General features: G+C 64.4%; 1 protein-coding gene across 3 annotated transcripts in view; it reads right to left on the bottom strand.

Annotated features, from left to right (window-relative positions):
- COL5A1 (collagen type V alpha 1 chain) overlaps positions 1–11,297 on the bottom strand; it is a 136,708-nt gene that overhangs the window by 98,602 nt on the left and 26,809 nt on the right. For all 3 annotated transcript variants that reach the window (XM_059410379.1, XM_059410378.1, XM_059410380.1), the window contains exon 2: positions 1,650–1,817. In XM_059410379.1, the coding sequence (XP_059266362.1) occupies positions 1,650–1,817 (168 nt within the window). The remainder of the gene's footprint in view (positions 1–1,649; positions 1,818–11,297) is intronic.

An 11,297-nucleotide genomic window follows, 5' to 3' on the forward strand; every position in this document is an offset into this window, starting at 1 on the left:
ATGCTGCCCCTGCCCAGGCCCGTCCCGCTCCGCACGCTGATGGTGACCCGAAGACCCTGTCAGAGCGTTTACACTCGGGTCTCATGAAGTCACTGATTCGAGAGCTCAGGGAAAACACAGGCCGAGAGACTGTGCCTGTCTTACAAGTGAGGGACGCACACCCATCTCCCGTCACCCCCCCATCCCCAGGATCCATGCAGTGTCCAGAGGGCGGGACACACTCTCAGCCTGAGCGGGGCGTCGGGGATCAGACTGACAGCAGATCCGTCCCGGGCAGGTCGCCTGGCTTCCCCGGCCTGGCAGGGGTCAGCGTCGTGCACGCCCCACACAGCCGCCAGGGCCCGGGGCAGCCACCCCCTGGAGCCCTTCCCCAGTGCCCCTCCGTCTCTCTAGGATGGGGGAACACAGGGACAAGGGGCATGCGGGGGGATGCGAGCAAGCGCCCGGTGGGTGATTCTAGAAGCCAGGCTCAGCCCCGGAGCGGAGGTAGAGCTCTGGGGACATGTGGAACGGCGGCCCGACAGCAGGGGACCTGACGGTGACCTCGTTTGAAGCCCAGGGCAGCCGGGCATGCAGAGGTGGGCTCCCGGGAGGCCTGGGGGGGACCCGGTGCCCCAACTAACCTCATCTACCCAAAGTGACCTTTGTGAAAAGGGCCGACCCAGCCTCTCTTGGGGACGGACTCTTGAGGGCCCCGTGGGTCAAAGCCGGGCAGAGGGCAAGAGGCATCAGAAGCAAGCATGGAGCCCTGAAAGAGCATGGCCTTCGGGACCCCGTGGGGGACGCGGAAGCACAGAGACACCACGACTTGTCCGTGGGCTGCCCAACGTTGGGGTCACAGCCAGGTCACCAAAAAGTGAAGCAGAAACCTCCCCTAATGACAGTGTATTACAGCCCACGGAGCGGCTGCCTGCCCGGGGCGGGGGGGGGGGGGGGGGGGGGGGGCCCCGCCCCCCCCCCCCTTTCTGACCGGAATCAAGAACGAGCTCGTTTAAGGCGGGGGCGGGGTCTCGGTGATGGACTATGGGCTGTTAACCCACGTCCAGATAAGCCCTGAGGGTTTAGCTGACCCTGGGGGGGTGTTGTGGGGGGTGGTTGTCCCAGAGCGTCCACAGCCTGGCCACAGGGACAACTGTGACGGCCCATGTCAGCAGCCAATGTCGCCCCCCGCCCGGGCACAGAATTCGGGGCAGCGATCTGGCACCCGGCAGCTGCTTCTCCTAAGAAGCCCGCACCCTCTGGCTGCGGCCCTGACGCTCCCTTCCTGGCTCTTCGGTCACTGCCCCCAGATGACCTTCTGCGCCGGCGCGCGTCCCTTCCACGACCCTGGGTCTCTCTCACCGTGGCCACGTCACGGGAGAACCAGCCTGTGGAGTCGCGGCAGCCTGTCTACGGCAGGAGGGACACCTGCTTGGAAGGGCAAGGGGAGGCCGCCCGGGCTGTTTCACGAGAACGGGACCACAGCCCCGGAGAAGGGCTTCCTGGAAAGCCAAGTGTGCTCCTCCCGCCACACAGGCACCCGGCCCTGCACCCGGGCTGGAGGGGGGTGGGCGCAGCCATACCCGTCCCCGCACACGCCCGTCCCCACCCCAGTCCCACACCTGAACGCGGGCTCCGTCCCTCCCCCCGAACACACACGTGTCTCTTACCAGGGTACAGCTGCTTGGTGGGTGCACTGAGCTGGGCATCCTTCGTGACTCTGTAAGCGACATCTGGACCTTTGGAAGATCTCCGCGTGGCACAGAAGCCTGTTGTCTTGGTGATGCCATCAGGCAAGTTGTGAAAATCGAGGACCTTCAGGAGATCTGCCGGCTGAGCTGAAAGGGCAAAGGGAAGGCGGGGTTAGCCGCGGGGGGCGGGGTTAGCCGCGGGGGCGGGGTTAGCCGCGGGGGCGGGGTTAGCCACGGGGGCGGGGTTAGCCGCAGGGGGCGGGGTTAGCCGCCGGGGGCGGAGCAGCCTCGGGACTGGCCTCCGGACCAGAAGCGCGCACAGGGCTGAGGGCAATGGGAACCAGCTCCACACCAACTGAGGAACTGGGGGGGCTCGGGGGTGCAGGGCGGCCGGTCTGAGAAGAGCACACGTGCGCGTCCCCAGCACGCTGCCCCCGGCGCGCTCCCGCTGCAGCCACGCTCCAGGAGCGAACCATCACTCGCCACCGCGCCCCTGCAGCCTCCCCTCCCCAAGTCTGTGGACTCGGCTCCTCCCCCTGTCATCCCCCACGGGCAGGTGCTGGAGGGACCCAGACACCCCTGCCCACCCCACTGTGGGAAAGCCATCCAGACGCAAGCCGCCAGGCTGGACGGACGCCCCTGCGGATGGGGGCGGCTGCGGAGGGAGGGAGGTCGGTCTTCCGGAGCGAGGCACTGGCAGCTCGCGGGTTCTGCCTGCAGCCTGGGGGTCAGCACGTCCGGTTGACCAGCACGAGAACCACAGGGTTCTGCCTGCAGCCTGGGGGTCAGCACGTCCGGTTGACCAGCACGAGAACCACAGAGAACGCTGGCACATTTTAGCCACCATAGTCACCAGATTAAAATGAGATTCTCCCATCACTGTTTACAGCAAGAGCCAATTTCCATCTCCCCCAGAAGACCTATGCCTAGGCAAAGCAGCCGGAATGAAGGCCGAGGGACGTGGGGATCTGTGCATCCTTTCCAGAAAGTTCTGGACCCTCCATCGGGGGCTCCTCAGAGAAGGGCTGCAGAGCCCCAGGCGTTCCCACCGGAGCCAGGGCACGTCCTCCAGCAAGAGCCGGCCCCCCTGTGCCCGTGGCTCCCTCCTTCACATCAGGAAGAGCAGGGACATCTAGGCTCTGAGGACCACATCCAGGATCCACACACCTGCCCCAAAAAGATCTCACGGGGAGAGCCCAGCTCCCATTACTACAAACAAGAGTACCCAAGAGTCCGGGCGGAGGAAATTAACTTGGAGTGGGACTGTTAGGCCACACAAGCAGCAGGAGCAGCCCTGGGTTTCAGGGAGCCCAGGGGCCAGCACCCACCTGTCTGCACGGTGGGGGTGAGTGTGGGGGTGAGGACTGGCTCTGCCCATGCTGCTGGGCCCCTAAGCCCCACCCGGCCAATCAGGGCACAGCACCTCCAAGTCTTTCCCTGGGGTAGGAGAAGTACTCCCCCACACCTGCCCGGGGCCCCACCCACAGACTGAATTAGGAGCTGCAGGCTGCCCTCTCCTGGGAGGGAGAGACTGACTCCTGCCACATGGCTTGAGCCCCTGGATCAAGCCATGCCTGAAGGGGGTCCATCTACATTAGCCAGTAAGTTTGTCCTTACATTCAGGGTGACTTGGGTTAGTAGAATCAGACCCCACTGCTGGTATGACCACGAGGCTGACGCAGAGTCCCCAGACGGGTGACCATGTACATGCCCGAGATTCGCTTAAGAGCAAAGCCCACTTTTCTAACAGTGGGGGAGGATTTGGAAGGGAGGAAAAAACCCCTCCCCCAGCATCGGTTTCCCCTTCTCCAGTCCTAGGAATTCTGCAGCCGGCAGCTGTGCCTGGAGCTCAGGATAACCGGGCTGGGGGGTGGGAGGGGGGTAGAGACCCGAAGCCTGTGCCCACTCACTGCTCATTCAGCAAGACCCTGACAGAGGCCCCTCGCCTGGGAGGGCAGAGCTGGAGCCAGGCCGGGCCATGGCATCCAGGGCAGTGGACGGTGACCTGGCAGGTGCAGACGGCCCCCTTTGGGTCCCCCTCCCCACAAGCGACGCACTAGGATGAGAGGACGGCAGCCTGGGCCGGGCCCTGAGAACACCGTGCTCCCCAGACCCCAGAATTCTGCCCCCAGCAATGTCACTTCCACCACCCAGCTCAGCTGCAGACCTGTCACTGTAACCAAGGACAGATGGGGGTGGGTGGGGACCCTTAAGGAAGGGACAGCATGGGGACCCAGGACACTCCCAGTCCAGACTGACCTCCACTCATGCACAGGGTCATGGCCTCTTGTGGCCTCTGTGATTTTCCGGGTTGGCTCTCAGCTCCTACCCAGGGCCTGGCCAGCACACGCTATAGTCAGCCCCTCCACGCATGGTGAGGGGTACCTCCAAAGCACTCGGCACCAGGCCGCCCCCACACCGGCTCCCCTGCAGCCCTGGCCGAAGCCCGTCACCTGACATCAGGCACAGGTGCCAGCAGAGGCCAGGCCTGGGCTCAGGCCGTGGGAAGAGACAGGCCATGCCAGCTGCCGGCTCACCGGCCGCAGTGACACGGCCCCAAGCTCTGGCTCATCTCTGAGATTCCGTTCCAAGGCGGGCGGTGGCCAGGGGACGGATCAAAGATCCCGGCTGGGGCTCCTCGGGCACGCATCCCACTAGCTGGTGATGCTCTTCCCAGATGGGCAGCCTGTAAACCTGTTTTCTCACTTGCTGACCGGAGAGCTGTTTTCCAGAAGCCTCCAGGACATGTTTATGGGTCTCTGCTAAACAAGTTGAAAAGGCCACCAGACCATTCAGGCCTAACGCCACCCCTCCTGCCGGCCAGGGGCTCCTGGTGCCAGAGCTAAAAAAAATACTTCCAAGTTGTATAAAAGGTGTGGGAAGGGCCTGGGAGGCATCTGGAAGGACAGGACTTCCGTGGACTTTCCTTCCCATTGACACAGGAGCCTCCCCTTCGAAGGGCAGTTTCTTAGGACACCTGAGCCCTTGCTGCCGCTATCAGGATGAGAAGGGCCCTGGGGAGCAACGCCGGCTCTGGGGACAGGTGTGCCTGAGTGTAAGCCCCATGTCACCCCACCCGGGAGAAGGTCTTGAGGTCATCCCCTCACTGAGGCCAGAGACACGGGCTCCAGCAGCAAAGGCTGCCCTGGGCACGTTTCCTGGACAAGCAGCAAGCCGTCTCTGCTCCTCCCTCGGTGACGGCCAGACGGGCATCAACTCTGCGTGTCCCCGCCGCCCAGTGGGGACAGAGTGGGGAACTGAAGCCCCCACCCAGGGCCCACTTAGGTGCCTGAGGCCACAGTGTGCAAAGCAGGCCCCCGCCTTTGAGACCCTGCCCTGCTCACCGCCCCCCTGGGGCTACCGTGTGCTGGGATCCAGGGACTGACCTACTGGCAAGCAGGTACAGATGAGAACGACCCGGGGCAGGAGGCCCAGGCCCCAGAGACACATTATACCACTGACGGGAACATGGCCAAGGGCCACACATCCACCAACCCTACTCGGATAACCTCTGCCGCCCCCAGAAGCGCACTCCACGCTCCCCAGCCAGCAGGCTGCCCGGTGCCTCTCCGGGCCCGGAACGGCAGGGCTCCGGGCTGCCAGGGGCCACTGCCCCCACTTCACGGCTGCAGGATGTGAGGCACCAAGGTAGCCCCTGGCGGTGACTCCAGGGCCTTCCTGGCGACTGCCAGCAGGTTACAGGGTCACCAGGCCAGCGAGGCTCGAGGGCACAGCACAGAGCCCCACTTCCCCACAGGGCAGCTGTGCGGGAGCTGGCCTCGGGCTCCAAGTCCTGACCTTCTCATCTTCTCACTGTTTGTTTTTGCTTTCCTTTCCATAAGCCCCGTGTGTTTTCGAACCTCACTATGTATGGGCAAACAGCAGGATGGCTTCCTATGGCCTCCAGGGCTCAGGGAGCAGGCCATGGGTTATCAGAACCTATTCTCCGGGCCTGCAACCGTAAGGTGCTTCCGGATGCCACCAGGCCACTCATGACCAGAGCCCCAGTGGGAGGGGACTTATCCTCCAACCCCGAGTCCTGGGGCCCCTAAGCCCGAGCAAACCACTCCTCTGCCGTCAGGGTGTCCTCATCAGGGCCGTCCCGTCCACCTGCCAGATCTCCGGGACCCTGGGTCCCTTCTCAGGTCCCAGGCTGCCACCAGAGCCCAGGCCCGGGTGGGATGAGTGGAGGCATCCCAGCACCTCCCTCTCATCAGACGACCCTCCACGCTGTCCCCCACAGTGATGGGCTCCATCAGCCCCCGGGCTTGGAGATCCCTGGGGACAGGTGTGGGTCTGGGCTGGTCCCTCTTCATCCCATGGTCACCTGCACAGCCCCCATCTGCACCCCTGCCCTCCCTGGGACAGGAAAGCGTGACCCTCCCGTGACACAGGCTCAGAAGACTCTAGACCCCCGGTTCCCAGCAGGGCTGCTGGGAGGCAAGAGGTACGCAGGCAGCCTCCCCAGCACCTAGCAGGAACAATGCTGACCCCACGCTGCGGGGACTCAGTCCCTGTGCTGGGACGCCCAGGACCCCCCAACCCCAGAACTCCCTGCAAAGGCCACAGCCCCGCATTGCCAGCAGCGAGCCCTCCCGGCAGAGATTGGGGCCAAACTCCGCCGGGCGTCTGGGGGACCTGCGTGACCTCGTGGGATGAGTCCAGAGGCGGGGGAGGGCGGGGAGGAGGGTTTCTGCACCCTGCAGAGTCAACGTCGTCCACATCCAAAGAAAACGTAGGAGTTCCCTCAAGGACCACCTTCAAAATGCTCAGAACCGTCTAAGTTTAGAGCTAGAAGGAACCACGACACCACAGGCCCAGGGCCCTGTATCTGGAAACGGGCAGGTGCGGCGAAGGGGAATGACCATCCCGAAATCGCAGAGCGGCCTGGCGCACGGCGCGGAGAACGTGGCCACCCGGCCTCTGACCCCCACCGGCCTGACACACGACAGGCGACGCGCGGAACCGACGACGGGTTCCCCGAAGCACAGCGTGTTCACCTCCGACCTCGTGCGGTGACCCCACGGCTGCCGCAGCGGCGACCTTCCAGGAGGGGAGCCGACGCCCCGGGGTCCTGTCCCTCTGCTCTCCCGGCCGTGACCGCAGGAGGCCCCGCCGCCCCCGGGGCGCTGCCCTGCCTGTCGGTGGAGAGCCACGCGGCCGCCCTCGCTCTGTCCCCGCGAGTTCCCTCCTCCGCTCCCAGAAAGGACACCAGTGAGGGGGCGGGCGGAGCCCCCCGGCCCGGCGCTGCGGCCCTCCCACCGGCCCTCCGTGGCCCCATCAAGGAGGCCGGCCCACCGGGTTGAAAAAACAGCCTTTGGAGGCCGTGACTGAAATGCCTCTTCAGTGACCAAACTACGGGAACAAAGGGGGTGGCCCGCGTGCTGGACAGGCCACCTCCAAGGCCTTCCCCTCCCCCACCCCGGGACTGTCACCTCAGGGCAGGCCAGGCTCGCTGCCACGCTGGGAACACGGGTCCCTGAACACCCTTCAGTGGCTCCCATCACCGAGCCTCACTCCTCTGCCAACATCAATACCGGGGCCCGGGCCTGCCCGAAAGACCCAGCTCTCACTGGCTGCCACCTCACCAAGGCCACGGCATTACACAGACCACTCCACCACGGTCCCTGAGAACAGAGTCCTGCACTTGTGCAGTGCACAGCATGAACACCCTGCTCCAGCCTCCAGGGTTCCACCCCCCACATGGCCTCAGCACCCTTGGACCCCACTCAGGCACTTTTGTGGCTAGAGGGGTCTGGATTTGAGCCTGGCTCTGCCCACCCTGCCCTGTGGGCCTTGGAGCGCCCCATGCAGGAAGAGACATGAGGGCCTGCCTGGCCGGGGCCCACAGCTGGCAGGGGCTTGCTGTCCCCTCTCCTCCAGCCGGGCCTCCGCCGGCCTCTCTACAGCATCCCTGTCCACCTGTCAGTCTCGGTCTCCCACGGGGGCAAGCCGGGCACGGGGCCCGCGGTGCTCCACATCGCGATGCCAGTCACTCACTTCTGGCCTGTTTTTCAGTTTCCAAGGGAGAGCTCAGGGCCTGCTGACACGGCCTCCTGGGGGAGGTTTTCCGCTGAAGGAGGCAGCTTTCTTGTGTGACTGTTTGTACAAGTCACTTGTGCGGCATCTGCCTCCTGGATTAGACAGACGGCCAGGACAGGCTCCCCCCGAGGCCGCCTTCCCTCTGAGGGCCCTGGAATTAGGGCTCTGCAGACAGGATCTGATCCCAGCTCCTCCAGCCAGCAGCGCCACGGCCCTGGGGAAAGTGGGTTCTAACCCTGAGCCTCCCTGCCACCTTCCGTGAAAGGGAAGGAACACGGCGAGGGACACGGCCAGCCCTGGGGTGGGAGCAGGCGCGGCCTGGGGCAGCCTGGCCACGGTGGGGGCCGCATCAGCCTGAGATGCGACCACTGGACCAGGCCGAGCCCTCCCCCTGCCCCCACAACCAGCCCCAGAGGGCAAGGATTCGGGGTGCGGGACGTGCTCCCTGGGAGTGCTCCTTCCGTGAACCAACACGAGAGCCCAACGATGGCGGGAGGCGGGAGGGCTGACCCCATCCTGGCCCTCACCGCGCCTTCCCGGCAGCGTGCGGAGGGTGAGGGCCATCGAGGCGAGGGGAAGGACGAGCAAAAAGCTGATAAGAACTGAAAGCCTCAAGTTCTCCCGGACAGCCGGGAGCAGAGGGGACCTCGAGCCCATCACAGAGCCAGTCAGCAGGTCAGGGCCAAGTGCAGGACGCCCCCAGCCCAGCCTCACTCAGTCAGTGCGCACAAACCCGAGTTCTCGCTCCTAAGCAGGGTGTCCTCAGCCCCCACGCCCCACCCACCCTGCTTTTGGGAAATGCCGGCCACCGCATCCCTGCTCAGCCTCCTGGGGCCCAGAAGCCCCCAGGCCACAGCTCAGCCTTGGGAAAAGCCTCAGGGCCCGTGAGCGTCCTCACAGGAACCTGACCGGCCTTTTCCTCCCAGCAAATGTCCGAGGCATTCGGTCCCCGCTGCACTTGTCACCCTGGAGAGGTGTGAGTCCTGTCGGAGCACGCAAGCTGCCATCACAGGCCATCCAGCTGCCCCGCACGGCCCAGGAAATGGGGACTCGGTGAGGGGATGACAGCAGCCAGGACGCACACAGGCCCCGAAAGGCCACAGGAGAGCAGCAGGTGGGGGCGGGGGGGTCAGCCTCGCTGAGCTGGCAACAGCTCGTACTCCGTCCCCGAAGGGCCTCCTCCCGGCAGGTGACAGGCACAATGGGGCTGCAGCGAGTGCAGCGCATCTGGTCAAAGAGGGACAGGAGGGCAGCAAGGGCCCGAGGACCCACCACGCACCTGCATGACCTGGGGAGGGGTCAGCTGAGGCCCTGAGCGCCCACCGTGTGCCCACACCACCCTATTTAAGAGCACACTATTCCTACAGAGGAACCCCATGGGCGGGGGGGGGGGGGAGTTCTCCTGGTCTGCACCGTCAGAGGTGGGACGGGTCTGAAACTCACTCCCGAGGCTGGGACCCTCCCACCTTCCACCTCTTGCCGGGGCCCACCCTAGGGCCTAGACCCCTGGCATCTCCATGCCACCCCACACCATGGCCGAAGGCTGGCCAGGTGCCCCCCGGGGCTCAAACACACTTGTGTGCCACCACCTAGGCCAAGGGCACCTGCACACCTGCGCCAGCCTGCGGACTCCCCAGACGAGAAGAGAAGCCTCAGCCCACACACATCCCCTGGGAAGATGTCCCACTGCCCATCAGGCCTCCATGAGCGACGGCTGGCACGGCCGAGCACATGGGAGGGAGTCCTGCAGGAGAAGTGGACAGGAGGGCGGCCATCCTAGGGGAGCAGAGGAAGTCCCTCTGGCTTGTCTGGGGCCACACGAGGTAGTAAGCCACCCACCCAGCAGGGCAGCCCGGGGACGCCCCGTCGAGGCACAACTGAGCCTCATGGAGCAGACCTGGCTCCCGCTGTGCCAAAGACCACGGGTGCTCCAGACCCAGACTAAGACCCCAGCACCCTGAGGAGCGGGAGCCCCTGTCACGACCGGGAGGCCGGGGGTCTCCTCCTGCCAGCCTGGCATGGAGGGCACGTGTCCAGCTTCTCCCAGCGCCTCCTCGGCGCCTTCTTCCTCTCCTCGGTCATCCTGGCTTTCCGTCTGGCTTCGTGAAAACAAAGGAGCGTATCTGCGTCTGCCTGCATCCTTCCACAAGGGGTTACAGACCGAACGGGGCACAGACGGGAGTCCTGCGGCCAGCTGCGAGGATGGCCCAGGCCAGCGGGGGTGGCCGGGGCTGTGTGTGCGCGGGCGCTGCCAGCGGGAGCCGGTCCAGCAGTGGAGCCCGCAGGCATGATGGGAAACCGGATGATTAGTCTTAGTTTCCTCAGAGGTAATCTGTCTCCTTGTTCTGGAGGAAAGGGGTGGGGATGGCACCAGGCGCCAGATTCCACGGGGCTGGAGCTGGCTGTGTTGGCAGGGACAGGCTCAACCCACCTGCTTCCATGAGGCCCAGAGGCTGGGCGGGCTGCCATCGGGCCAGCTGGGGTCACACTGGCAGGGGGCCCTCTGCACCCATGGCCTTGCCCAGGCCCAGCACCTAGGGAGCGCTCAGGGGGGCGTGCAGAGGAGGCCGGGTGGCCATGGGCCAGAACTGCCCCGGATCAGACGTACAAACAGCTTTGTGCAATGGACAAGTAGGACCAGTCACTGCGGGGCCGTGGGGCCTTGTTCATGCAGCGACACTCTCCGGGGTCTCCGTGGAGTCCAGCATGTGGAAGGTCTGCATCCTTTCTGCACGACCCCTCCCGACATTCCAGACTCTGGGCAAGGCCTCAACTACACTGGCCTGAGTGGTTCCAGAGCACTGGCCCCCCACCCTAGAGGGGCACACACTTCCTGCCTGGGGGCAGGGACAGGAGTCTTTAGGACTCAGAACTAAATAAACCGACACACCATGGAACCAGGTAACTCACATGCCCCAAAACCAACAGCAGCTCCACCACCCTGAGCCTCAGTTTCCCTGTTACAAAGGGACACACCGACAGAACCTGCCTGTCCCCAAAAGCCATGAATGGTGGCCAAAATCAGCAGCACCAGCAACACTGGTCTCAGGCCCCTTCCCTCCCTCGAGTTACTACAGCAAGTCAAAGTGGGTCCATAAGAAACCCCTCTGCTTAATGAAGTTCAAGGAGAGCAAGAGGCCCCACTATAAACCGTGACACTCCAGCGCCACACCACAGCCTGCACACACCATGCCCTCCCCCACTCGACTAGCCGGAGATGTCCCAAGGGACCTGCCATCTCCTGGCCTGTGAACTTCTTGAGAGAAGGGTGTCACCCATGATCACGGTGGGAGGAGAGAGATTAGCCCAGAGCGGAACACTGCACAGTGAATGGACAAACCAGCCAACCAACTAACCAAATAGCCAACCAACCAAACAACGAGCCGGCCAACTAGCCAAACAGCCAACCAACCCACCAACCAGCTGAAGACTGACCAGCCAGCCAACCAACTAACCAAACACCCAACCAGCCAGCCAGCCAACCAGCCAACTGAGCAACCAGCCAACCAACCAGCCAACCAGCCAGCCAGCCAACCAGCCAACTGAGCAACCAGCCAACCAACCAGCCAACCAGTCAGCCAGCCA

This window comes from Mustela nigripes, chromosome 9, assembly GCF_022355385.1.
Source record: "Mustela nigripes isolate SB6536 chromosome 9, MUSNIG.SB6536, whole genome shotgun sequence".
Classification (NCBI taxonomy): domain Eukaryota; kingdom Metazoa; phylum Chordata; class Mammalia; order Carnivora; family Mustelidae; genus Mustela; species Mustela nigripes.